The following is a 27,583-nucleotide window of genomic DNA, read 5'->3' on the forward strand; positions in this document are numbered from 1 at the left end:
CCCGCCTTGCTGCTCTTTGCCCGTGGCACCAGATTGCTCGCCGTCCCACTGCCACTCTCGCAGCCCTTCTGTTGGAGGCCATGGTCGAGGGTGGGGGAATTTGTTTCTCCCCTGCAAAAAGAGTACTTTTGCAAGCAGGTTTTGCATCCACAAGGCCCTGGTGCTCACCCTTGCTGCTCCTCCGCAGGGGTGTGGGTCTGGCTTCATCCTCTCTTGGAAGATGGGGCTCTTCTGGCCCCCGGGGGCTCTCAGAGGGACGTTTGCTGTGCACACAGGCAGCAGACCTGCAGCATGAATTCCCTTCACCAGCCATGGCCCCCCCATCAGGATTATCCTCTCTCCCTCCTCACCCACACAGAAATGATGCTGAAACAGAAGAGCTTTGGTATCTCTCTATTGCACAAACAACAGTGCCGGGTCCGTGGCTGCAGGCATGGGAGTGTGGTGGTGCCTGCAATGAGCCTTGGTGACAGCCATCACCGCCGAGGTCACCACCGACCCCCCCAGGTCTCCCACCTTCGCCCATAAGGAAGCCGCGGTGCTCAGCAAGGGTCACCTCCTGTGACACCCCCCCCCCCGACCTGAGTGACTCAAACACTCATTAAGGCTCTTGGTGCTGTAAGACATGAGGATGGTTAGTCCCATTGTACAGACAGAGAAGACTGAGGTACGAGATGGTTTGCATGCTTGGATGCCAGGTGCAGGGTGTCCCCACTTTAGGGGGACACCATAGGGGCCAGTTACAGTTCCCCTGCAGAAAGTGCCCCTTTCTCACAATTTGGGGCTGGATTTTTCCACCCAAACCAGTACAAGACCGCCTGTTTAGGAGGAGAATAACCAGTCCAAAAAAAACCCCATGGGGAAGGAGGGGGTGCAGCTCTGAAGAGCAAGCGGGGGACCCCTGGGTTGCCTGGGAACAAATCCATCGTGCTGCCCACGCTGACCTCGGGCTCCGCAGCTCCAGGTTCAGCATCGCTCCCACCTTCGGACGAGTGAGGGGTCCATCCCTGCTGAAACTTGGGGTGAGGGGGTCAGACCCACGCCTCCTCATCGTCCTCGGTCAGCCAGGCGCTGCTGTCGGCCGGCGAGGGCTTGGCCCCAGGATGGGTGCCACTGGGCTGGGGGTGCCGGGGGGGCCCTGGGGGGTGATGCTGGCCCCGGGGGGCTGACAGGCGCTGTCCCAGCGGGGTGGGGATGCGTGAGGGGCGCTTGCCCGGCCTGTGGTCCCGCCGGGGACGCACCTTGGGCCGCAGCTTCAGCTTATAGATGGAGGGCACACGCTCCGGTTTCTTCAGGCACCGCCGGGGCTTGGGGACATTGCTGACCCTGGCTCCCCGCGGGGTCTGGCCCCCTGCTCCCAGCCCCTCCACCTCCCCTCCATCCAGGAGGGCCGTGGGCTGTGGGGTGGCTCGCGGAGGTGTTTTGGGGACTCCGCTCCCCAGCCCCACAGGGCGCAGGGGCTGCCTCCCGTGGGAGAGCTCATCCACCACCCTGTCGTAGCCAGGGGGCTGTGCATGCCCCCAGCACCCCCGGAGCCCCTCACTCCCCCTGCCAGGGCCACAGGCTGCCCCCAGTTCATCCGCTGGCATCCCGGGTCCCTCAGCACCCACAGCCCTTGGGCTCAGGGCTGGGTGGCACTGCCGGGTCCCCTGGGGATCCCCTCCAGCAGCACAGACTTTGCACCCATCTGCAAAATGGGCCGGAGGGGTGGGGGGCCGGCAGACGGCCGGGCTGGCTTTGACGGTGGATTTAACGCTGCTGTCCTGTTTTGGAAGCCGGCTGGAGGAATATCGGGGTGAGGGTGATTGACCCCAGCTGAGGGCTCCCCGGCTCCCTTCCCGTGGGCTTTTCCAGCTCTGTGAGTCTCCCCGGGCATCCTGATGTGGGCAGGGGGCACAGAGCTTGATGGGGCTGGGGGCACGGGGTGTCACCACGGTGGGGACCCCCGGTTCCTGTAGCCTGACAGCTGCCACAGATGATTTGCCTCCTTGCTGGGTGCTTTTTGGGGGTGCTGGTGTCAGCCGGTTGCTGGGTGCCATGGACCTGCCCCGTGCCGGTGCCGCAGGGTTTTTCCCTGGGGTGCTCCCCCGCGGCACCTTGGGGACCCCCACGTTGTCCTGCATGCCAGGGGCCAGCTGGGAAGGGGTGGGTGCCCGACTTGTCACCCCATGGCCAGGGGAGCTGGGTTGAGAGGGCAACCTGGACGGTGGTGGCTGCTTCCCCAAAGGGGCAGCCGGTGGCTCCCGTGTCCTGTAAGGAGAGAGAGAGGAGAGAGGCCGGGGAGCTGCTGCTTCCCCCCTCCATCCAGCCTGGTGCTGGGCACCTCCAGAAGGGAAGGGGAAAAAAAAATTCAGGGATTTGAGAAAAACTACTCTGATACCAGGCAGTTTGGGGCACAAGGCATCTCTGCACTGCTTACCTGCTTGAAGGGACCCTCCGGGGCTGCGCTGGCTCCCGGCGAGGGCTGGCACCCGGTGGGCGACCCGAGCCCTCCGGCGAGGGGGTGGCAGGGCCCCGGGGGCCGGGGGGGACACGGGACCCCCAGGTGACGGGGGGCAGGGGGCTCTGCGAGCGGCTGACCAGCAGCGCGGGCTGGGGATGGCCGCGGGTGGCTGCCTTTGAGGCCGGGCACAGACAGATCTCATGCTGCACTTGCTGCTGGGGGGTCCTGGTTTTCCAGGCTTGTTTGTGAGCTGTGGGGAAAACAGGAGGGCTCAGCACCCCTGAGCATTGCACCCACCCCCGGGCGCAGCCCACCCAGCCGTTGCTCAGCATCCAGCCCCCCGGGGATGCTGGTGCAAACCTGTGTTCCCTGCAAAGGGGCTTTTGGGGTGCGGCTCATCCAAAAGTCTGCCGTGACCTCTAGTGGCCACCAAAGCCAAAGAGAGTCCCCAAAACCAGACATTCCCCAGCAAAGTAACGAGGCATCGTGGTAACGAAGACTCCCACTCCTGCAAACGGCCCCAGAAGCAGCGAGACCCACGACGGACCCCCCTCACCCAGCCATGGGGCAGAACCACGGGGTTTGGGGACGCAGGGACTCACAGAGCGAGGTGCAGCGGCACGGGTCGTGTTTGTCCAGGTAGTGCTCCAGCGTGTCCCAGCCGCCCCCGACGCGCACCATGATGTGCTCTCGCAGGATCTGCACGGGATGCCGTGGCTGTGAGGCCCAGAGAGGTGCATGCAATGCACCCATGGGACCCCCACCTCTTTTTAAGCAGCATGGGGGTGGCATGCTCAGCCGGGCTTCAAGAGCCGTGGGCTTGCCCTAAGTGCCACCAGGTCTCCCAAAGGACAGCTTCATTCCTGGCTCAGCACCACTGAGGCAGGGAGGGTCTCAGCTCCCCCTGCCATCCTGACAGGCACATTTCATCACCCCAAGGAGAGTGGGGAGCCTTTTGGAAATCCCCTCTCCAGCGTCTTGTGCTGATCCCTTTGGGAAGGCCAGGCTTAGGGACGAATCCAGGCAGGGACAGAGCATCCCAGTTGTTCCCATTGCTGGGTAAGACCTGGCTCTGGCTTGGGTGGGATGGCAGGTTTTGTCCCGTACACAGGGATGGTTGCATCCATGCAAACACGTACTGCAGGGCCAAGCTTCCCTGCTGCCCTGCTTTGGGGAGAACGGTCAAAACCCCCACACTGGGCGATGGATTATGGAAAAGGCTTCGTGGCAGCAGAGCAGGATTCCTGGTGCCTGTGCCCCAAAAGCACGGGGCAAATCAGACTCACCCTGACAAAGATGAGAGTGTCAGAGTCGCCCACACGGTATTTCCCTTCGGATATCTTGATCATGGGGAACTGGACGGGGCAGGTACAGCGGCTCACCAGATGCTGGACCTGTGGGCAGCACAGATGGGTCCTCACCAGGGCTCCTGGGAAGGGTCCTGGGGTGGCCATCCCTATCCCGATCTTCATCCCCGTCATCTCCATCCCCCTCCCCCTCCCCATCCCGCTCCGTGCCTCTCCGTACCATCTGGTCGAGGTTGTGGAGGTCCCGTGGTTTCTTGGGGGGCCGGGGCAGGGGGGTGTCTGTGGGCGGCAGGTCCAGCTCCTGGCGGAGCTCCTCCTCGATCTCCTCCTCCATCTGCACGAGGGTCGGGGCGCGCATGCCAAAGCGGGCTGCGCGGCGTGCCAGCTCCAGCAGGCACAGCACGAAGTTCTTCTCGTTCTTCCTCAGCACCAGGTCCTCCGTCTCAAACATCAGGACGTCTGGGGCAGGGCAGGGCTGGGCTGAGCCCAGGCGGGTGGGGATGGGGACAAAAGGGACAGGGGGCACAGGGGGACTCAAAACCCGCCCAAAGGGATAATATTCCTGCTAGGAATATGGTTGGGTACCACAAGAGTTGGGATAAATTAACAGAAGAAGAGCCTTCCCCTTGGGCATCTACATGCAAAGGCACTACAGCTGTTTCGTGGCATCCCAAAGCCACAAAACCCAGTGGCTGGGTGTGCTGAGGACGTGTCCCTCCAATCCCATGCCCCTCCTGGGCACTCGCTGGTGGTGGGGACAGGGTGACAGACCCTTTGCTTAGAGCCAGAACTGCTCCTGATGTCCTTACGGCTGAGATTGTGCCATGCACGGCAGGACCACGCTACAGCACACGCCCTTTCCATTTCCATCCCCCCAGCACATATTTGCACCCAAGCAAACACACCTGCTGCGTGCCAGCACCCTGCAAAGCTGCTGCTGAGGAGCTTATGCAAGAAATCCCAGCTCAGAAATTTCTTGTGTTTGCAGTGCTGCCCGACGGTGGGGTGGCACAGGCTTTGGGGAACACATGGGAAAGCACCCGGGGTGATGCCAGGAGCAGCTGGAGGGGAACTGCACAAAGGGACAAGGAGTGGCTGGAGCCCAGCATCCTACCTTTAACATCCATCTCCTTCCTGCACCATTGGATGAAGTTGGAGACATTGTCCCTGGCCTGGAAGGTGCCTGGCTGTGCTGCAAGGTTGCAGGCGACGCCAGTGGTGGGCAGGCGGAGGTGGCGGGCCATGCCAGGGCAGGCACGGGCAAACTCCCCGGCCACGTGGGTGATGTTGTTGGCGTGGGAGCAGAGCACGGCCCCCGTCTCCAGCACCTCCACAAAGGTGCCCACCTCGATGTCTAGGTTGTACAGCTCCTTCAGCCACTCGGCCAAGTCCTCCTTCATGGCGTAGAGGTACTGCTCGCTGGACTGGTAGGGGCGGATGCTCCGCACCGCAGCGCCCGGCATCCCCCACATTTTGCCATAAGACTGGGAAGAGACCGAGGGAAAGGGGTGATGGGGACATGGGTGATGGGAACACAGGCGATGGGAACACAGGTGATGGGAACCCAGGTGATGGGGACATGCAGAGCTGCCCTGGCCCATGTCCCCAGCCCACCTCCCCAGCAGCCACACTCACCCAGTGCCACTTGCTCTCTGCCACCCAGGACGGTGACGCCGTCCTCCCGGTGCCGGGAGCCTTCTCGGGGTCCACGGGCTATAATGCAGCGTGGGGAAAGGAAATCACTCTCCTGGGCAGTGGGTGTTTTGTTTCCTTCCCAAGTGCTGTTCCCTTCTCCTTGGTGACAAGGGACCGGCTGCAAACACTCCCTGTTAACACTTCAGCGCCTGCTCCTCTGCCGGGAGCCCTGCTCCTTCTTCGCCAGCTGCCCCAGGGGTGGATTTTCCACGGAGGTCCCCAGCTCCAGGGCAGGAGGGAGTTAGAGAGCAGCTCTTCAGCATCCCAAGTTGCTCAGAACTCCAGAAGAGGGGGATTTTCCCCCTCTCTGCCACCCCTGCACGCACCTCCACTGCATGTGGAGTGACCTGGGGGCCCTACAAGATACATCATCAGGGCTGGGTACCCCTGAATTGATAGCCCTGAGGCAACCACATTTTTGCACCCATTTTTACAGGCACGGACACTCTGTTGAGATGCCACCGCGTGCCGTTGCCAGCCCAAACGTGCCATGGCAAGAAGCCCACCCGAGCAGGGGAGCCCCAGCATGGGTGACGCCCAGCACGGCTCCCTCCTCCCTGGGCTGGGTGCCCAGAGGGATGGAGAGAGACTGACCTCAGTGTGGGTCTGGTGTGAGGACCTCTGAACGCTTTGGGCAGGTGATGGTCAGACCAGTCCCTCCACATCTCTCCTGCCCTCCACACACCCACGCTGGGGCACAGCGGCACCGGGAGCTGGAAAGCCAAATGCCGAGGCGAAGGCTTCCCAAAGCTGCACGGATCAGGGCAGAGATCCCTTGGAGAGGGCTGGCCCTGATGGTGGTCGGACTCTCAAACTCCTCAGCTCAGCCATCCCACAGGGTTTCTGTGCAACCTGGAAACATCCCAGGGGAGAGAGCTGGAGGAGGAGGAGGAAGAGGCTGAAGAGCTGCAAGAGGTAGAGGGTAGCAACAGATACACCACTGCCATCGCTTGCTCTGTGCCTTCCACCAAGACATGGAGCAAGGGGGTGGTCTGAGAGCTAAGCAGCCCCAAGGAGTCCCAGACCGCCTGCTCTGTCCCCCGGCTCCCCCTCCACCAGCTCCCCCCCCCAGCCCCAGGGCAGCGCTCTCAAGGAAATACCCCCATGCTGACTGCAAGCATCTTCACTCACTCTCATCATTTCATTTCAGCTCCTGGTGAAAACGCCAGTGGTTGCTCATGTTTGGGTGTAAATCCCTACATTTGAACCCAGGCTCATCCCTTGATCCCGCTGCAGGGAACAGACAGGTCTTGTCACCTCCAAAGGCTGGGGCCAGCACAGGTCCCCACAAAGACCCTCCTCCCTGGGAGCCCCCTTCACTCAGGGCTCGTACTGCACATTAGTGGGAGCCGGGAAGCCCTGCGACGTGCACTGTACCAGGGCTCAGCCCAGGCTCCAAGGAAATGGAGTAGCTCCACCTGCAAATCATAGCACAAATCCATCAATCCTCTCCCCCAAGCCTCTTTCTGAAAAAAAAAAAAATAAAATAAAATAAGCACGAGGGGGGTGTATTTGCATGCCTGCCTTTGGGGTTTCTTTGCACTATGCTCTCTTGCAAACTTCTTCCCGAATTGCCCATGACAGCAAGGTCTTCAGCAAAACCCGAACTCCTCCAGGGATGGCGTGACTCCAGGAGCTGGGGCTTTAAGAAAATAACTACAGGGGTGAGTGGGCACTGCTGGGAATGTCAGAGACTCCCTCCCTAAGCCAGGGCTTGCAGAGCTGCCCCTGCACCCAGGTACTTCTGCAAAAAGCAAATCTACCAGGGATATGCTTGCACCTTGGGACTGAAACAGAGCCTCTTGTGAGCTTGGGGGGCTTCTTGCTGTGTCGGGGAACCCCGTCCTCTCCCTGGAGCCAGCTGCTGATGCTCCCTGCAGATCACGGCTGGATCAGCCCGTGTCATTTTGGGGGAGGAAATGCAAGAATCCCAGCTATTCCCCCAGGCTGGGGAATGTGTGGCAGGCTGGCCGGAGGAGTCTGTGCCTGGCATGCCCTGCCAGGGAGCCCAGCAGGAGAAAAGGACCCTTGTGACACATGATTTTCAGCCGGGGCACCCAGTGGGGCCGATCGCATGGCTCAGGGAGACAGTCCACCTCCCCCAGGCCCCCCCCAAACTTGTGGGGTGCAGGCAATGCAGCACAGTCACCCCATCTCTGACAGCAATGCCGTGCTCAGCCCCAGCCCTGACAGCCTTGCTCATGACCTCAAGGCATCCCAACAGCACACAGCCCCCACAAACGCACCGTGGCAAGCAAGGGAGGAAAAGGAAAACCCAAAAATGGGAGAGGATTCGAAGTTTTCCCATCCTCAGCCGTCAGTCCCACCACAGAAGGGATGCCTAGCTCTCTCCTAAGGGGACACGACAGGAGCTAATGACCTGCTGCTTCTCTGCAGAGCTGCAGGTGTGAAGTACCCCTGGGGTACAGACGGACCTATAAATCCTCCCATCTCCAAAAAGTAGTACATGAACCAGGCATCACACTGCTCTTCTGACCCTTCTCAGTGCCCAGAGCAGATGTCTTGGCAGCAAGACCTTGTCCAGCACCAGCCTTTCCCATCAATCCCCCCATCACACTGCAGATCCCACAGCCAGTGGCAGCCAAGGGGGCTGCAGACAGGGCTCCTGGCAGGAGATATGAGCGGGGACGGAGGCAGGACCATCTCTGCCAACACTGTGGCACTGCCTGCGCCGGCCAGCGGGTCCTTCCCCCTGCAGGCAAAATGCTGCCCGCCCAACAGGCAGCACAGGCAGGACGCCCCGGCATGTCGTGGCATGAAGCAAAGCAAACAGGAGCAGCGAGGAAGGTTTCAGGGTGCTCCCTTCCCGTGGGAGGCAAGGACTCACCTTCACACACTGTGATGGGCTGGGGCAAAGGTGGAGACCTGGAGGGCCCCCATCAACATGAATTAATCCTCCATGCTGGGAAAAAACCCTATTAACACATCCCAAGGTGTGGAAAAATCCTCAGTAATTTGGGATGAAGCAGGGAAGAGAGTTCCCATGTCTTCTCCACCGTCAGCATCATGTGCTTCATACAGTGATTTTTCAGTGGGATCCATCCCCCCCATTTGATCCAGCAAGCACAAAAGCTGAGGCCAAATCCAGGAATACCCACTCCAGCCCCAAACACACCCATGCATCTTAAATACAGCCCTTTCAGGAAACAGAGATTGGCTTTACAAAAAAAATACAAAAGCGTGACATGAAAACAAGCAGAAATCCCACAACCACATATCCAGAGGTTCATTTTAGTTGCCATCAGGTCTCCAAGCCCTTGGAGACTCCCTGCAAGCAACATTGCCTTATTATCATTCAATTCAAAATAAAAATGATGCAGCCCTGTCTCTTTGGCAACATTGAACATCCCCTGAGATTTTAGACCATGAGCTGATGAAGTCCCTGTGTCCATGTCTGCACAGGAAGGGCTCTTTCACAAATATCATGGAAAATGGATAGAACCGCTCATGTTGGCTCCCCGTCCTGCCAAATCCACGTCTCAGCTGGCATCTGGCAGCATGGAAAGCCCTCGGGAAGTAGCAGCCCTGGCACCCTGCCTGGGGCAAGCCCTGCTCCTGCCTTCTCTGCAGAGAAGACCTAGGGTGGGTGAGGGCAAGCAGAGGATGGTGCGCTAAAGGAAAGAGTCCTCGAGGCTGCCGGCACCGGGAAAGCACCCTGGCATAGCATCCCAACACAGCGCCCCGGCACAGCAGGACCGGCCGCAGCCCGGTGCTGAAGCCACCAACCCGAAGCAGGGTACGCAGCACCGGGATCCAAGTCCTGGGAGAATCATCAGCAAAGCAGCAGCCCCCCCATGTACAACCCCAGCATGGTGAAAATCCCCAAATGTCTCACATCAAAGGGCATTTTAAGAAAGCTGAGCCCTGTGCTGGTCAGCACTGAGGGCTGGCATTTGCTGCCACTGAATTCACGCCTCGGGGACCCGGCGCTCCCCCACCCTCTGCGGGAGATGATGGCTCTTTGCAGACGTGACCCGTTGCCAGGTGGGGAGCCTGCTTTGGGAAAGGAATGAGGAATATGCAGCCGAGCTGTCCTCGTGAGCCTGCATGCATGGACATGTCCGTCTGTCCTGCTCACCCTCTCCTTTTCCCCTCCTCCCCCTAGTAATTTTTCAACCCAGTTCATCCAACTGCGGCAGAGGGGCACAGGACTCAAAAATACATTGATCCAGACACTTTCTCTGCACACAAGAAAGGCTGCCAGGTGAGCACAACCCTTATTAGACACCGGAGAACCCACCCAGCCATCCCAAACCCATCAGAAAGCCAAGCTGCAATGCGCCTGCTGCCTGCGAGCTGCACAGCGACATGGTCAGCAGCTCAGCTGTACCTCCCCCTGCCCTTCATCCCAAAGAGGCTCCTACACCAAAACCTCTGCTTTCTCCCCAAAAATCCCATGGCATTGGTGTCTCCAAGTGGTGCCTCAGCAGAAGGCTGGGATGTGAGCACAGCCCAGCAAAGCACCCACAGGGGATGGGCTCATCCTCCAGGTACGGCCCCTCCATCCCCGGGGCAAGGGAGGGGAGGAGGCAGGGGAGGGGGCTCTGCACACGCAGTGGGGGCAAAGCAAAACATGGACCTCTATTTTTGTCCAAATGTCTCTTTTTTCTTTTTGTTTTAACCAGGAAACATCCTAAAAGCAGCTGAGCTCCAAACCAAGCAACAGTGAGGCACTTCTCTGCCAGATCGTGGGAAAACAACAGCTAAAGTATCAACAAACCCCAGTCCCGGTTTGAAAGAAATGCATAATGATATTCTGAAAGTTTGCAGAAATGGGTGTCTTTGCAGTCTCCATAGCTTATACCTTTTTTTGTGGTCTTTAAAAAAAAAAAATATTGTCTCCCAGAGCTTCCAGCCCACTTGGCTGCGGCAGACTCTCCTGGGCTGATGGCTGCCCTGTCCTGGTTGCATCCCTGCTGCACCGGCGCACTGCTCCACCGACCAACGGCTCCAGCTGTCCACGGGTCGCCCCGACCTGCTGGTCCCTGCCGAACCATCCCCAGACAGAAATCCAGAGCCAAATAAAGAGGGAGCCAGGCAGCGGCAGGCGAGGTGAGGTTTAGCCCCCCCCCCCCCAAGTTTCATCCTGGCACACTCTGCTCAGAAAAGGACCTGCCCCCCATTTGCATCCCAGCAGCCCATCCAGGGCAGCTGGGTGGCCCATTTGCCAGTGGCCACCACTTGCAGCTTCGCCTGGTCGAATTGCCAGTACTGGTCATCCCGAAAGAAGTAGACGAAGCCGTCGCGGTGGGTGAGGGCGCCCGCCGTGCCGGGGGGCAAGCCCTCCCAGTCCCGCAGGCTGCGGGGGTAGTAGGGCTCCACGCCGAGGGTCTCCTCGCTCACCACAAAGTACTTGGGTCCTTTGAAGAGGACCAGGCGCCGGAGCTGCTGGAAGTAGAGTGCGGTGTCGGGGTGCCGCGGGAGGCCACGGGCGCTGCATTTCTGGGGGAAACCTGCCTCCAAGGTGGAGCCCGTGTAGCACCAGCATCGGCCACCTGGGAAGAGCCAGGGAGAGGGGTCAGAGCCTACCCCAACAGGGTCCGTTGCAGGACCGGCTCCAGGAGACGTGGAAGAGCTCAGCCATGTGGCCGGCCTTGCAGCTCAAGAGATGTGTCAGTGCCATTCATCCCACTGGTGACCCAAGTGGCACCACCACAGGGCTGCCCCATCGACCAGGCTGGGGGGAAACTGAGGCACAGTAGCTCAGGGGCTTGAAGGCACGGAAAGGGACTGCCATGGACAGAGTAAGGCCACCCCACTGTCTGCTAGCCCACGCTGCTTCCTTCCAAACCTCCCTCCTGTTCCTGCACAGCGAGTGGGACCCAGATCCCTCCGGGGCTGGGACAACTGAGACCAGCACTGCAGCAGTGGGAACTGCAATCAGGGCTGAGTGCTCAGCTGTCCCTGCAGAGCTGTGTCCCTGCAGAGCTGTGTCCCTGCAGAGCCCTGTCCCCAGGAAGCAGGCAGACAAAAGCCCCTTTCTGCTCGCAAGCTACAGCCTGACCCAGCCCCGGGGAGGGAGGGAGCGGCCGAGGGCTGGGGAGGGAGAGGGGCTTTTGGCTTTCACCCAGCCGGAGCAACAAAGCCCCCTTTCTGAAGAGCCAGAAACTGGTTTCCATTAAAAGTTGGGGCTGACCCTGGAAGCCAGGCTGCCTGGTTTGACCTTCCTCTCCCCATCCTGCTGCGGCATGCCGCCAGGCAGCTTGCTGATGGCATTTCAGCTCCCCATGGCAGCTCAGCCCCCAACACGGTGCAGGGAACAGCATGCACCATGAAAATGCCACACTCATCTCAGCTCCCCTGTGGCCACGCATCTTCGCAGAGCGTTTTCTGCCAGGGACCCCAAAGGGTTTGATGCATCTGGTTTTATTTTCAACACAGGTGAGTGCTGCTCTCCTGAATGAAGTAATGGGGAAACTGAGGCACGAGGGGGTGATGCAGGCTGACAGGGCGATACGCCCAAGGCTATACAGTTAATCCATAGTAGGCACTGAGACCACAGCTCCTGTGGGTTTTTGCACATGTGGGACCCAGCGATGCCCCAGCTCAGCCCTGGGATGGGACCAGCGGGAGGGGACAGGGGACACGGGCATGAGAGGGTGCTCCAGCCAGACCAGCAGGCAGGAGCGGTGACAGCCCCGAGGGGAGCTCTCCTGCCCATGCCTCACGTACCTTTGAAGAAGTAAAACTTGCTGCTGAGCTGGGACCAGGCACAGGCGTCGATGCCGGCGGGGAGGCCGGGCCAGCGCATCTGCAGGGGCCGCGGGTCGCTGGCATTGCCGCTCGCTGGCACCACCCAGTAGTGGCTGCCCTTGAAGATGTAGAGGTTGTGATCCGCGTCTGCAGGGCAGAGGGAGGAGTGAGGGGGTCCCGGGCGAGAGGCAAGAAGCCTCATCCCACCTCCCAGCCACCGCTCCCCGGCTCCCCTCTCCTCCCCGCGCAGCTCCGCAGTGCTTTGGGGATGCTTGGGTTTTGGAAGCTCCCTTCTGCCTTTCCAGCCGCCCTCTCAGCTTTCATAACTCATTGCCTCCACTCCAGCCTGGAGAGGATAAGAGCTGACCACAGCTCCCTCTCAAGGCTTGTCTTTCATGGCTGAGCTCCTGCAGCAAATAAGCCTTGCCATGGCCCAAGTTTTAGGATCTTTTCCCCTCTCCCAATACACCAAGCCATCACTGTGTCCTCACGATGCTCCACTCTGCAGCAGCGACGTGCATCAGTGATGCCACCAGCCTCAGGAGCACATCCAGGGCTGTGGACCAGCCAAACCCGCCTTTCCCATTGCTGGAGCTTATCAGAGCAGAAACAGGCTGCTGCAGTGCTGGGGTGAGGTGCAAGGGTGCATGTTCTGGGAGAGGGCTGCACCCACCAACACCCACCAGCAGTTATGGCATCGAAGAAGGAGTGGCAGTAATAGGCGCTGAGGCTCCTCTGCTGCCGGTCCCCGCCGTAAAAGTCCGTGCTCCAGTCCTGGAAGTGAGTGAAGACCTTTCCCGGGAGCTGGATGGCCAAGCCCTTGGAGGGTTTCCCTGGGATGGAGCAGGGAGCGGTGAGTCACGGAGAAGGAACAGGGAAATGGCTTCCCCTGGAGCAATGCATGAGCACAGGGCTGGGAATCCATCCCAGGGCTCCAAACAGTCCCTGTCCCACTGTCTGGTTCCTGTCCCCCTCTATATGGTGGTGGCAAAACCCCCGTAACCCCCAAAAAACACGCACCAGCATTTCCCTGATTGCAAACAAGTAGGCAGCAAGTCCAGCCTTCCCTGCCCTGGTACCCACCCCACATGCTCTACCACATCTTCCTCCCCAACCGCAAAGGGATGGGGCCCATCCCCACTGTGACCCTTGCATGTAGTCTTCTCTCTTTGCAGAGACCTGCTCCTATCCCTGCTCCTCGCTCTCCATCCCAGGGAATAGCCCCGGAGGAACCAAGGGATGCTCAGGGAAGCCAGGCTCACCATACAAGTTCTGGATGGCCAAGATGTCATCCCAGCTGAGGACAAAATCCTTGCTGAGCTTCTTGTAGTAGGGAGACATCAGGGCGCTCTTGACGGGGGAGTGCTCCAGCCCCAGCGTGTGGCCAACCTCATGTGCCACCACGACGAAGAGGTTGCGTCCTTTGCCGCTGCGCAGGGACCAGCGCTCGGCGCTGTCGAAGTGGGCTTCTCCACGCCGGGGGAAGAAGGCGTGAGCCAGGGCACCTCCTGGGGACACGAGAGCCATCAGGGACCGTGGGGCAGGAGAGGACCTCAGCCACAAGCTGAGGGGCAGGGGGGGCACATGCAGCTCTGGTTTGCTTAAATATGCATCAATTTTAGCTCTTTGGGACAAAGAGCAGCAGCTTCCCACAGCAGGTGCAGCCCAAACCAGTTCTGCCTTCTGCTCCTGAGCACAGGGGAGGTTTGTCTGCTCTGTGGTTTATGAGTTCGGTTTCTTGCCCCGGGCTCAGGCCAGGGACTGAAGCCACCGCAGTGACCCACGCCGGGCAAACGCTCAAGAAGAGAGAAAAACCTGAGTGTGTCTGATGATAGCGCCGTGCAGAAAGGCTCAGCTGGAAGGAATGAGCTCAGGTTTGGAGGATGCTGTCAGGGTGGGGAGGGCTCCTCGAGGGCCATCAGCATAATCCTATAATGAGCATCTCAACCGCCTCACTGGCAGACCCCAGTTGCAAAGTTGGGGGGGAGGACACCAGATCAGAAAGCAAACTGGTGCAAACTGGGAGGTGTCCTTGGTTAGAGAGATTGCCAGGGCAGAGCCTCGCCTCCATCACCCCCAGCCCATCGCCGCCCCAGCCCTCCTCCCTGCCAGGGAAGAGCCCATGTTGTAAAAGAGAAGCTTACGAGGGGGAAGTGACCAGCACCTGGTCCATCGAAGGCGTTGTTGAGTCCATCGTTGTGGTCCCCATGGAAGAAGGTCAGGCGGATGTCAGCCGGGCCATCCCGCACCTCCCAAAACACCAGCGAGGACACGTTGCTCCAGAGCTCAAAGGCAGCTTTCACGGCCAGGCGCACCTCGTGCTGCGGCAGGTAGGAGGGCCAGTTCACCACCCGGTAGGTCAGGTGCCGCTTGTACCACCTCCCGCCTGCAAGAGGGGCAAGCTCAGCATGATGTTGGGGACTTGGACTTGTTCTTCCACCCGAGGGCTGCCTGGGTGGAGGAAAGCTTCCCCGTGCTGGGAAAAGCCATGGCTTTCCCAAGCCGAAGCTAAAGGTCAACCCAGGTGTCTCACCGGCAGCCTCAGCACCCTGCACCAGCAGGAGGACCCATGACATCCCTCTGAAGGTGCCACCACTAGATCCCACCCAGAGATGCCCAAGGCTGGAGCTGCAACCAAACCCTAGGAGAGGGGCCAAAACCTGTTTGAGGAGAGGAGAAGCTGGGGCACCCAGTTTGAACCCTTCCCTTGCCTTGTTGTGCTTTCCAGGGCCAAATCCAGCACGGGTCCCTGACCTGCAGGTCTCTTGCCTGAAGCCAGCTTCATGCCCAGAAGAAGATGCAGCCTAAGGACTGGCTTTCAGGGAGAGAAAGCAAAGCCACCTCTGAAAACAAGTGGCCCAAAGGCAAAAGGAGTGGGAAGAGCTCTCAGCAGCCCCTTTGGGGCACAACGGGACTGCGGGGATGAGGATGTGGGATTGCAGCCCAGTTAAGGCAGATTTGCCAAGAGCTGGGCAGCAGCCAGAGGGTAAAAAAGAGCCAATCCTCAAGGGGAGAACATTCGGGTTTGAAACACATCACCAGGAAGGAACAGCAGTGACCACCATGATGCTGAACTCCGTCACGTGCCCAGAGACCCCAGAGAAGTCCAGGGCTTCACCCAGCGAGCATGGGAGGGGAGGGAAAGTGCTTGTTTCTACCAGGGGGAGCTGCAGCAGAGCCCTGCGGTTGGTCCCTGCGGTCGGTCCCTGCAGCTGGTCCCTGCAGTGCCTCTGCACCCTCTGCAACAAGCCTGGATGCTGCAGGGACACCAAAACCAGGGTGTGTGGGGGAGGCTGGGGTTCCCCAGCACCCAAAGCTCCCTCGGCAAGAGGGTGCTCCTCCCTGTCTCCCCTGAACTCCTTCCCTGAGTCCCAGCCTTGTCTGGGTTTTTAGGGGACCTCTTTTCTCCCCACCTCCCCATACATGTAATTTGAACATGGCAGATGCTGAGCCAAGGCAAGGCAAAGGAGACCAGCTCCTCAGTGGTCAGGGCTGTGTTTGTACTGGTTTTAAGGGCACCGTGACCATTTCTACCTGCAGAAGATGTTGCCTGGAAGCCCAGCTGGGAATATCCCAGTGCAGATAAACCACTGTTCACCGTTCATTTTAAAAGCATCATTTTACCATCACCAAGGATCGTACTGCCCATGGCTTCCTTAAAAGCTCTGTCCTTTCAGGGGCAACACAGCCCCGATGCCACCAGGGCAGACAGTGACAATGACGAAGAGGACAAGCCCATGAGATCTCCTCCCCACCCTCCTCCCACCACACAGGGGTGCAAAGATCCGTGTTCCTGCAGCCGCTGTGCAGCATCACAGCCCCCTCCTCCTCCTCCAGCACCCTCGGCAGCTGCAGGGACCCCAGGGCCCCACGCTCACACCTGGCCGGGGGCGTCTGGGAGCGGGAGAGAAGCCGTGGGGCCGTGCTGGGAAGATGCGGGTGCCAGAGCCGGTGTCGAGGCGTGGGAGCGGCGATAGACCTCCAGCGATGTGCCTGCTCCAGATGTGCGGGAAAACAGGGGGAACGGAGCCGGCAGCACGCCGGGGCTCGCTGTCGTGGGTCTGAGCCAAGCTGCTCGCTGAAGCTGGCAGACACCCCATCCCAGCTCACCCACCCCGGCCATGGGGACAAGCCCCACCAGCTCTGCTTCCTTCCCCCCACTTTCTGAGCAGTCCAAGGCAGGGGTGGCCCCGGGCCAGCTGGTCACCCTCCCAGGGGCAGAACTTCCCCCCCGCTTGTCAGTGCAACAACAGCCTCCACCTCAAATGGGACACGGCTGCGCTTTGCCCAGGCCACACCCTGCGTGGCAGAGGCCAAATACCTGCCTGGATGGCTGCAGCCCTAAGATAAAGCCCCGGCATCCCCCTCCACAGAGGCAGAGCATCTCCCAGCGGAGAAGGATGGATGGCACCGGTGGGCAGGGGCAGGAGGCTCTGGCCAGAGCATCTCCCACCAGAGGAGGACGGATGGCACCAGCGGACAAGGCTGGGTGAAGGGAAGGCAACTGGCTCTTGGGAATAGGAGGGCTGGGGGCCGCATGCAGCCGTTGAGCCCGGGATAATCGCAGGCAGGGAGTTCCCCGAGGGAAAATCCAGGATGCCGCTGCCCGACATGCCGTCTGGCTGAGGACCTGCTGGTCAGCAGAGCTCCTGGCCAGCTCCAGTGCCTGGTAAAGCCCAACAAGGCAGCTAGAAGGAAGTCCTCTTCCTGGCACCCTCCACTGCAGACCCCTATTTCCAAACCTGGTCCCTTTCCAGAGGCAAACAGGCCCTGTCCCCAAACCTTCCCAGTGAGCAGAAAGCCTTGGGCTTCCATTGCAGAGGCAAGGTTTTGTTCAGAGGCGCAGAGAAGGGCGGACGCGCTGGACCCCATCCCACAGCAGGGAGCCCATCTCCTCCGCTGGGCTGGGACCGAGTCCTGGAGCAGCGGGAGGGACGGATGCCCTCCCCAGCCCTGTGCTGGCCACCGCTGCTGGGCTATCCCAGCTGGGAGCCAAAGCTCAACCGGGGCTGGCTTTTGCCCATGTGCTGGGGTGCGAGCGTTGCCCGAAGCCGGTGGGATGACGGACATAGCGGCTGCCCAGCAAAGCTCCTGCTAGGAGAGGGGTGGATAACAATGCACTTTGCTGGCTCAGCTGCAGCAGCTTCCTGCTTCAAGTAGGATAAACAGCCAACTTAGCACAAAGCCTCCGGCCTTCCTGGCCAGTGCTGCCAGCCATGCGGGCACCCCCTCCCTCCCCTCCAGCCCGTGGGCACCAGTGTGGCGTTGTTCCTATCCCCGCTGCCTGCTGGTGCTGCCACCGGCTGCACCCCAGCTTGCTGCCATGGAGGATCTGCTGGCACCAGATCACCAGAGCAACAACCAGTGCAACACAGAGCCCTTCCCCACATGGGCTCGGAGCCGCTGGGTGTCTCTTGCCACCCACCGATGGATCATGATCCCCAAAAAGGAGCCCCATGAGCCACAAGGCATGGTCTGCTTCTGCTCACCTATCTCCTGCTGCACACCCTTCCCGGCTCTGCCTCACTGCCCTCCTGCCCAGGGCACAGCAGACCCTCTGCCCGGGATGGTCCCTGCAAGGGCGATGCTCATGTCAGGGTTTTGGAAGGAAAGCCAGAAGGAGGAGGAGGAGGATGGGGCTGTCTCCTGGGGCCGTCCATCACCAGTCCTGCCAGATGCAGAGACAGCCTGACACAGCACAGAGTCCTTTCTTAATCTCGCCTTCATTTTTCCCATGTCCTAAGTGCAGCTGGTCCCAGCCCTCTTGCTCTCTAGGAATCCAGTTACTCATCCACAAGCCCAGGAAGCAGCTCATGAGAGACAAGAGGCCCAATCCTGGACACACAGGTTGCTCAGAGCAGAGTTAAACCCCTTAATGTGGGTGAAAGAACTCCCTGTGGCCAGGCAGCCCAGCACCAGCAGGTTTTGTGGTTACTGCTGGCTGACTAACACACATTAGAAGTCCTAGAGCTCAGCAGAGCCTGGAGATAACTTCACTGTGTGCCAGCCCCTGCCCTCTGGATCATGCCAGCATGGCCGTACCTGAGGCCATGGTGACCTGATAGTTCCCTGGGAGATGTCCTGGCTCCCTCAACAGCAGTAAAAGCACCTCAGAGAGCCAGATTTCCCCACAAGTGGGAGTTGCATCTCTCTAATCGTTACTGACATCAAGCCATACAGAATAACTAAAAAAAAAAGACATTTAAAAATAAAGTGGTGCAAAGCCCAGGCAGGTCCTGGGATGGATGCTGTGCCAGCGTGGCTGCACCTCCCAGCCACGGCAGCATCTCCAGAAGCCAGGATGGAAGAGCCGGAACTCCCAGCACCCCAGAAACCCAAACCCCACCAAGACCCCTGGCGTTGCCGCTCACCGTGCTGCGTGGTGCGCCTGCGGCGTGGGGTGGCAGATGCCCGGCGTGCCCAGGCAGCGCGGCTCTCCCCATCGCCCGTGCCGCACCGCGGCAGAGCCATCTGATGGAGCGTGGGGGCATCCAGGACCCCGCTGAGCGGGAGGTGGGTCACCCTCTGGAAGTCCCTGGAAAAGGAAGGGAAACATCAGCACCCACACCCAGACCCTCTCAGGGGGTTCGGTTGTGTTTGTGCCGGGTGTTTGACCTGAGCCAGGGCTTTCACCCAACGAGCTTTGTGCCCTGCTGTCAGGAATGCATCCAGGTGATAAAACAAGAAGAATTTGCCTCTGCAACCACATCTGACCAGTGAGCCATCTCCCAGCAGGGCAAAAGTAGACAAAGAGCCTAAAAAATGCCATTCCCAGTTTTTAACCCCGGTTGTTTGACTTTGCACTTGACTTTGCCCAGGGTCAGGCCAGGGATGCTCCCAGAGCCAATGTGATCTCGATAGGAGAAGTCCGAGCAGGGGCTGTCAGCTCAGCCCCCTGACATCACCCAGCCGTCCCCAACCTTGGCCTCGCCACAGATATTATTGTAAGGGGAGCACCGGGCCATAAAAGGCAAATAAAGCAGCGCAGCGAGGCACTGGGCTGCCAGCAGCCGGCACCCAGCTGCGGGAGCTGGGTACGGACCAGCATTTCCAAAAAGGACCAGTTGTGCTTTATCACCAGACCATGTGAGAGGGAGCCCCCCCAGCTGCAAAAAGCCCCTCTAGCTGCAAAAAGATCCCCCCAGCTGTGAAAAGACTCCCCAAGCACCGGCAGCTCCCACGCAGCCGGAGCTGCTGCATTTCGGCTGCAGTTTTAAATAAAAGGCTCATACCTCACGGCCTCCGTGAACTCGGTGGGGCTGTGCGTGCCGGCCCCCAGCTCACCAAAGTAGCCGTATTTCTCCAGGAACAGCTGCAAGAAGAGACATGGGAGAGGTGCAGCTCAGAGCACGGGCAGGCGTTTGCACGTGTTGGCTTGGGAGGGGGGAAAAAAGAAGGAGATGCGATGGGAAACAGCGCAGCAAACCCGGGGCTGTGCAGAAATGGCCAGTTATTTTTTTCCTGAGACCTCTGCACCCCAAGCAGCTGCACCTCCTGCGCTCATACAGGTTTATGTGTGTCTCCTCCCCATCACTTTTGATGGCTCTTGGGTTTTTGGCCATGACATGATGGAGGCGTAGGAGGAAACATTGCTATCAACAGATCAAAAAAACCCTGCTGCCATGTCATCCGCAGCCAGAGGCTAGGAAACCCACAGCTCTAATCTCCTCGGCTCAATGCAATGATTAAAATAAAGGCTAAAGTGCTGTGGACATGAGTAGGGTGAGGTGAGATGGGGTCAGGCTGCAGCCTCCCCCCATCCCCATGCAGGATGTGCTGCTGCAAAACAGAGACACTCCAGGGGCAATCTGCTCTGCCAAACCATTCTTCTTCTTATCGGCCATTTACATGGACGGAGATTGTCGCTCTGAACTTGCTCCAACACATAAATTGCACGTTAAAGAAAATAAACGGCTTCCCTCTGCCCAGCCTGCGCCCCCAGCTTTCGGAGAATAGCCACGGTCGTAGGAATGCTCCACACCCGCCTTCCGCGCCACCAGGGATGTCTGCAGGAGACAAACAAGCCGCCCAGCATCCTGTTAGTGCAACAGAATCGGAGTTAAAGTAATGAGGAATAAAAAGTGAAAGCGGCTGCTTTGTTTCCCACATCCCAAAGGAGAGGTGGGCTGAGCACCAGGACCGCTATGGACTGCCCTGGGACAGCACAGCTGCTGCCCGCTGCAGAGCCTTGTGATTTTAAAGCCTCTTCCCTCCCTGCTTATCTGGGGGGTTATCGATGGGTGAGAGGGCAGGGAGAAGAAGGGGTTGGTGTTAACCTGCACTCCCTGCTAGTCCTGACCGTCCGCCTCTGGCAGGCGATTCAATCCCGCACCGTGCCCCCGCGGAGCTGGCAGCATCCCTCCTGGGCGCAGGCAGCACCGAGCCGGCCGTGCTTTGCCTGGTGGGGAGCGGGAATGGTTTCTGGATATGGCAGCCCCAAGGTGCGCCACGGCCTCTCCCTCTCCTCCTCCTGCCCAAACCCTTCGCTCGCCATTAACAGTCATCCTCACGTCATCCCCAAACACGTCATCCTCCGCGCCCGCCACCTCCCCGCAGGCAGGGCAGGCACCTTCCACGTGCTCTCTGCCTGCTGCTCACCTCTTTGGAAGCCCTCTCTACCTCCTTCCCTGACCTCATCTCCTCCAGACACCAAACCGATCTCCTCCTTTACACCCCTTCTACACAGAGGCTCCCCCTCCAGCTGCTTCCTGCTGGGACATGCTCTTCATCCAGCCCCAGCCAAAAAATTTGGCCCTGTTTCCCACCAAACACATTTACCAGCTGCCTACCTCGGCTGGAGGTAGCAGCATCTTGATCCAGCATCAGGCTGCAGCAGTAAAAGCCTGAGCGTGGCTGGAATCACCCAGACACGGCGCACCCAGTCCTGGTGAGTCAGAATAAATCACGTGTGAGTAAGAGCTGCGCTGGCCGGAGAGAGCATCGGTTTGTCCGCCTGGCGAAGCTGCAACATCTCTGCTCGGGGATGGACTGTATAGCCCAGACTTGCCATCTCCCCAGCCATACGGGGATAACTCCCCCCTTTACGTGGGTACCAGGAGGCAAAATACAGCAGCGACTCGGGATGCTGACGCAGGGGAGGAGAGTACGGGGACAGGGGACCCTCATGAGGATGGGGTGGCAGGGAGGTTTGGTAGCCCTGAGAGAGTAGCCTGGAGAGGAGAAGGTATCTCGCCATCTTTCTCAGCTGTTGTGTTTTTATAGTGTTCTCCTCCAGAATTAGAAAATCACCAGCTACATATATGGATGTGGGGTGATAATCCCCGGCGCTTACATCACCGCAGATAAATGTGAGCTACAAAGCACCCAGACAGAAAGTCCTGGTTCTCAAAAGCATGGCAGTCTAAACCTTTTCTACCGCAATTTTGCTTTCACTTAGCATCTAAAACATAACAACTGTAAGCTGTTTCCTCTCCTGTAACCCAACACAATCCCATTCTTAAAGCATGAAAATGTTTTTTCCCCACCATGATCTCACGAATGCTTGAAACCCCATCTGGACAAATCAGGGTGCATGGCAAAAAAGCAAGGGCTATCACGGCAGCTGCTCTTGAATGGCACCAAAACGTACACAGGCCACTGGCTTTATTATTCCTGCCCAGATCTCCTTGAGCTTTGAAAGTCCAACCAAAGCAGCACTTTCCCTGTAGTTTCTGACCTGTGTCATGTTGAGGTTCTCGCACGCAGGCACCAGCTCTTGGGGTGCAAAACCACCAGGAGAAATGTTATGACATTTTCTAGGCATGGTTATGGTGAGCTCCCGGCAATGTTAGTCCTGGAAACACAGAGCTACAGGAGAGGGATGCACTGATCCTCCCCGTGCGAGGTATTTATTAGACAGCAGAGCATATCAAGTCCCTTGGACCAGAGACTTTTCAGGGCAACAGGGGAACCCAAGAGCCCCATGCCACAGTGTCCTGTGCCCAAACCCACGCTCAAGACCCCCTCCAGCAGTGCCCATGCCCTGCACACCCCCAGGGACCAGCCAGGCTCTGGGAAGGGCTGGGTGGAAGCTGGCGCCAGCCCATTAAATCTCTCCAGAGGCTGCAATGCAAAGCCTGGCCATGCTGAGAAAACCCCCTCCCTCTTGCCTCAGATGGGGAAATGCTCTTTTCCATACAATGGGAAAAGAAAAACAGCAGGAAACCAAGAGCTGAGCATTAATATGAAATATTCCGGGCTCCCCTTCCACACGAGGGAGGGAGAAGAGGAAAGGTCCAGCTGCTGGGGAGCCAGCGCCAGGGCAGAAAAGCCTTCGGGGCTGCAGCAGGGACAGCGGGAGGATGGTTTGGGGGAGACGGAGGGGCCCTTCCATCTCAGGGCTCTGATGGGGAGCTGGTTACAACCCTGGATATCACCTCTGCTGAGAGCTAAAGCCAAGGAAACACCTTGCCCTCGACCACAGGCATCCCAGGTGGAACATGGCCAAAAGCAAATACAATTAGACCTCCCTCCCTGGAAACTGGGATAACAAGAGTGCGGAGACACCAGGCTCCGGTCCTGCCTGCCCTCCCCTCCACACACTCAGCTTCTGGCACCTTTCCACCGGTTAAGTATCAGAGAAGCCTCCTGTTGGGCTCCCGTTGACCGTGGTCCCTTCTGCTCGCCTGGACACAAACCCCACCTCTCCCCTCCATCCCTGGCAGCGGAGGGAAGTGATCCCATCCTGCCAAAGGGCGGGCAGGTGTTTCGTGTCGTGGTTACAGAGGAAGCCGGCCGCAAGCTGCACCTCCAAAGTCTTTTTGTTTTTAAGCAGGAGACAACGGCAGCCTGGCGAGCCAGCCCAGGCAAGTCCTCGGCCCTGGTGCCCAGCAGCCCCAGGCTCCATCCTGCATCATTTCACGGCCGAGACGGACACGGGGGAAGCCGCAGCTCCTGCTTTTCAGCCTCGGTTTCCCCCTGCAGCACAGACACAAGGAGAGCTGGCCCCCGGGATGAGCACGTTTTAGCATGGCTGCAGAAGGAGCGGCAGCTCCTCCTGCCCATCGGGTCACTGCCTGCTGGAGCGCTGCCTTCGGAAGATGTCAAGTTATTTAAAAATGTTCATTTCTTTCCGCTCTCCCAAACCGCATTCCTGCCTGCAATCGCAAACCCTTAGGCAGAGTCCTTGTGTCTCTTTTGTTTAAGTGTGTGTATAAGTATCTATATAAATACTATATATATAGACACCAGAAGGGAGATTAGCAAGTACGGAGCTTGGTTGTCCTCCCGCTGAAAAGGCAGCGAAACGTGAGCTAATTCTGTATGTTAATGACGGAGGCTGATTAAAACCCATCTCATTGCCGTGATGCTCCCCCGCTGTGCCTAATCCGGTCCTGAAGGAATCTCCCCTCCCACCTACCCCTCTTGAAAATCTACTTTAGCTGGAAATTATCTACTTGCCACTGAAGATGTGGAGCTGGGGAAATGCTGTGCCCAGTGTCTTTTAAGCTCCTTTAGCTTTCACACTTGATCTTCTGGAGCTGAGAAGCAGGGGCAGCAGGCCAGGACTGCAGCAGGTCTAACTAAAACCCCGCCTGGTTTCACTAACCTAGGTCTTTGGGATGCTGAACTGGAGCTAGCTCCCTGCCTCCCCATCTGCCTGGACAGGAGGGATGCCTCGGGACAGGAATAATAAATATCACATCACTTGAAAGGAAACATGCCATGAAATGCACTGGGCTTGGTGTTAATCTGCCTGCGGGGCTGGCAGATTGCTCTGCTTGCACGTGTGGTAAATACAGGAATATCTCATCAGCAATTACTACCATTCACCCCTGCATTTGAAACCAGCTCACAGCTTTGTCCCGGCACCCCACGCCCTGGGTAGCGCCAGGCTGCAGCACCCGGCAGCAGCTCCGGCAGCACCCAAGCTATCCGAATGCGACCCAAAGCACTTGGGGAAAAGAGGGGAAAACACTGGGCTTGGCCAAACCTTTCCCTGCAAATACCAGAGCAGCTGACAAACCAGTTTGGTCATGCAGACCGGTTGTGCTTTCATGTCTAAGGAGAGAAAGGAAACAAGACGCTTGGTCTTCGCCCTCCATCGGGATGGGAACCGGGGGGAAGGCAACGTGTCCACTCCCAGCTGCCGCCAGCCCCTTGCCTAACAAGTGGGGATTGTTTGGGGGGGAGCCGGGAAGAAAGCAGGGCTGTTCGCACTGCGGTGACTCACGGGGCTGTTAATCACACCGGGGGACCACCGGCTGCCTTGGAACTGCTTGCCACATCCCCACTATCGGCAGCAACTCAGAGCCATGATCTCATGGGTTTTACACGCTCTCCCCGGCCACGCAGAGCCCAGCAGTGCCTCGAGGGGTGACGGCACCTGAGTAATTCTTCCTCCTCTCTGCCTCTCCTTGCATTGCCCTGCTGAGGCTGAACAGCAGGAATTTTTCCCAGGAAGAAGGTTTTCTTCCCCTTATTTCAATCAGAGGGAAAACGTGGGGGTGCTCCTTTCAGCGGGAGCGCCCGGGGGTCCCAGCCAAGTGCCGAGCCCCACTGCGTGCCAGGTGGTACCCAGAGACCCTTGCGCCGGCCAGGCTGCCGCAGCATCCAGCATCCCAACTGGCTGCCTGCTCCGTAAAGGAGCTCATCCGGACACTGGAGCGTTTCTCAGCACAAATACAGCTCAGAGCCTACACTAAATGTGAGCCCTGGGGTTGACGAGGGGGAAAAGTCAGAGGTCAAATGCCACCACAAGAAAGGGAAGGGAAGGGCAGAATGGAAAAAAAAAGTTAAAAAAGAATCCAAAATGAGAATGCCTCAGTCCCTCAGTCTCGCTTTCCATTTCCACTCCCTGCTTTTCTCAAATTTCTAACCATTTTTTCCTTCCCATCGCAACAGACCTGTAGCTTCTCACGCAAATCACTACAGGGACTTTTTTGTCCTTTGTCCTTGGCACCGATGGCGCTCCACCACGCTCTTCACTCCCAACATGGGGTGAGGTCTCGTGTGCTATGGATTTTACGCAATTCCCGCAGGATCAGGGAGACGCGGGCATTACCACACACCCAACTGCTGTCCTGAGCACAACCCAGCCAGAAACCAGACCTGCCAAACTACGTGCTATCTAGCATCGGACCTTCTCCTATCTGGAGCCTGCAGATAAGAAGATGATTTAACGTACAAATGTTTCAAATTAAATTCCCAAACTTTCCTTCTTTTTTTTTTTTTTTTTGGAGCTGCAGTTGATACAAACGCAGTGAAAACAAGGGCACAAGCCAGGAAAATAACACAACTAGATATTTTCTCTGACTTTTGCATCTAAGTTTACACAACCCATTGTTGGTAACTTTGACTATTTTAAAAACAATAAAAAAAGCTTTAAAAGCAAAGCCTGGCAGTGGTCTGAAAGCCACAAGTAACTAGAACTATTTGATATTATATGAGAATTTCAGCTTCCTCTTAAAAGCAAAATTAACTGCTTGGTTTATTTAGACAAGCTTTCTTCCCCCAGTCTCTAAACATTTCCATTGTGTATATCATCCCAAAGTCCCTGGCCAGCACGGCACATGGCACTGGGGAAACTGAGGCAGGGAGACGGGAAAGTCCCTTGCCCAGCACTCCTCGCCTGGGATCTGCCACAATCCTGGGACCTGCTCTGAGGCTTCAAGGGAAAAGTTCTCAGAAGCCACCAGTGAGGAATCAAAAGGCAGGCTGGGCCTTTTAAAGCCCTCGCCCCCAGTGAGCTGGTTTTCTTTTTAAAGTAAATTTTAAATTATTGATTTTCTGAGCATTAAGAACTTTGCAGATTTATCTTTCTCCAGGTGGCACAAGGGGCCAGGCTGAGGTTTGTGCACACTGTGACAAGCACACGCATAAATCACCTCTTCGAAACAGCATTTCCCAGCATAAGCAGCCAGCACATTAAAACCAGCCTCCGAGCATTTATGTGCACTTTTCATCTTAGAGCACATGAAAAATCCCAATTAATCCACCAGGACTTGCTGGGGTTTTAAAATCAAGCATCTGTGCAAACGGACACTGGATCGATGTCCAAACAAAAAAAAAAATCTCCAACGTTAACCTTTGTTCAGCAGCCAAACCTCATACCTCGTCTTCCCAAAACAACCGGGAGCGGATGGCAGCATGGCGTGACAAGGACGCGGGGACAAACAGAAGAAATCCAAACAGAGGTGATGGGGACAGCCCTGGTGAGAGGCAGGGCAGGGGAAAGACTGGCTTTTGTCCCATCCCGGTTTGCTGGGAGGTGGGATGGTTTCCTAGTGCAAGATTTCTGTTGCTGCAGGGCTATGTGGGAGAGGGGTTGCAGATGTACATCACCTGTGGGGACACACCTCCGTATACAGCATGCATGGGCACACTCCTTGGCACTCCAAGCACAAACCTATAGCACAGGCCCACCTCCAGCAGGCACGGCCGTACGCCTGTGCCGTGCCCGCACATATCTCCGGCATGGACACACCACCAGCGCGGACAGGCACAAAGCTGCAGCTGGCATGCACACGCCTGCGACACGCGGGGCTCACCCTCGCCATCCATGGGCGCACGCCTGTGCCATGCACACGCATGGGGCATCCATGGCACACAGCTATAGCGAGGATGCACGGGTGCTGGGCACTCATAGGCATGCACCTATGGTGTGAACATGCTTCGGGCGTGCATGCACACACCTATGGCATGGGTGCACCCGGGGCATGCACCTGCCTACAGCACAGGCACACCTATGGCATGCACCCACCTACGGCGCGGGCACACCTATGGCACGCACATACTTACAGCATGCACCCACCTATAGCATAGGCACACCCGGGGCATGCACCCACCCATGGCATGCACCCACCTATGGCACAGGTAGACCTATGGCATGCACCCACCTACGGCACGAGCGGACCTGGGGCATGCACCCACCTATGGCATGCATGGGCGCACCTATGGCATGCATATACCTATGGCATTCACCCGCCTATGGCACGAGAGCACCTATGGCACGGGCGCACCCGCGGCACGCGCTCCCCACCTATGGCACGCACCCACCTATGGCAGGGGCGCCCCCGGGGCACGCACCCGCCTATGGCATGGGCGCCCCCGGGCCATGCCCCCCCTGTGGCGCCCGGGGCACGCACACCCCTCGACGGCCGGGCTGAGGACGGCGGGCGCCCGCTCCGGGCCCCCAGCCCGCCGTGCCGCCGCCGGTCCTACCTCCGCCTCCCGCCGCTGCCGAGCGGCCGGGCCGGGCTGCGCCGCCGCCAGCAGCCCCAGCGCCAGGGCGGCCCGCAGCGCCCCGCCCGCCCGCGCTCCCATGCCGGCTCCCTCCGCTCCGATCGGCACCGGCCGCCGCGGCCCCGGCTCGCCCCGGCTCGCCCCTCCCCGCCCCGGCCCCGGGGGCGGCCCCGGCCCGCCCCGGCCCCGGCTGAGGGCTGGGCTCCGCCGGCGGCAGCTGCTCCCCCCGCACGGGGCTCGC

General features: G+C 58.6%; 2 protein-coding genes across 2 annotated transcripts; both read right to left on the minus strand.

Annotated features, from left to right (window-relative positions):
- Positions 1-873: 873 nt before the first annotated feature.
- On the minus strand, positions 874-5,237 carry GAS2L2 (growth arrest specific 2 like 2). Its single transcript, XM_087751996.1, has 6 exons — positions 4,865-5,237; positions 3,971-4,209; positions 3,730-3,837; positions 3,046-3,142; positions 2,420-2,693; positions 874-2,250 (listed from the first exon to the last, which is right to left on the minus strand). Exons 1-6 carry the CDS (start codon positions 5,220-5,222, stop codon positions 1,032-1,034), a joined length of 2,295 nt encoding a protein of 764 aa, XP_087608122.1. The 5' UTR covers positions 5,223-5,237; the 3' UTR covers positions 874-1,031.
- Positions 5,238-10,056: 4,819 nt separating this feature from the next.
- MMP28 (matrix metallopeptidase 28) lies at positions 10,057-27,453 on the minus strand. Its single transcript, XM_087751738.1, has 8 exons — positions 27,322-27,453; positions 19,392-19,471; positions 18,531-18,694; positions 14,324-14,545; positions 13,422-13,667; positions 12,843-12,992; positions 12,139-12,306; positions 10,057-10,961 (listed from the first exon to the last, which is right to left on the minus strand). Exons 1-8 carry the CDS (start codon positions 27,421-27,423, stop codon positions 10,567-10,569), a joined length of 1,527 nt encoding a protein of 508 aa, XP_087607864.1. The 5' UTR covers positions 27,424-27,453; the 3' UTR covers positions 10,057-10,566.
- Between the last annotated feature and the right edge of the window lie 130 nt (positions 27,454-27,583).

The sequence above is a fragment of the Nipponia nippon genome, unplaced genomic scaffold (assembly GCF_047370975.1).
Source record: "Nipponia nippon isolate SJK-2023a ecotype South Korea unplaced genomic scaffold, ASM4737097v1 scaffold_15, whole genome shotgun sequence".
Classification (NCBI taxonomy): Eukaryota; Metazoa; Chordata; class Aves; order Pelecaniformes; family Threskiornithidae; genus Nipponia; species Nipponia nippon.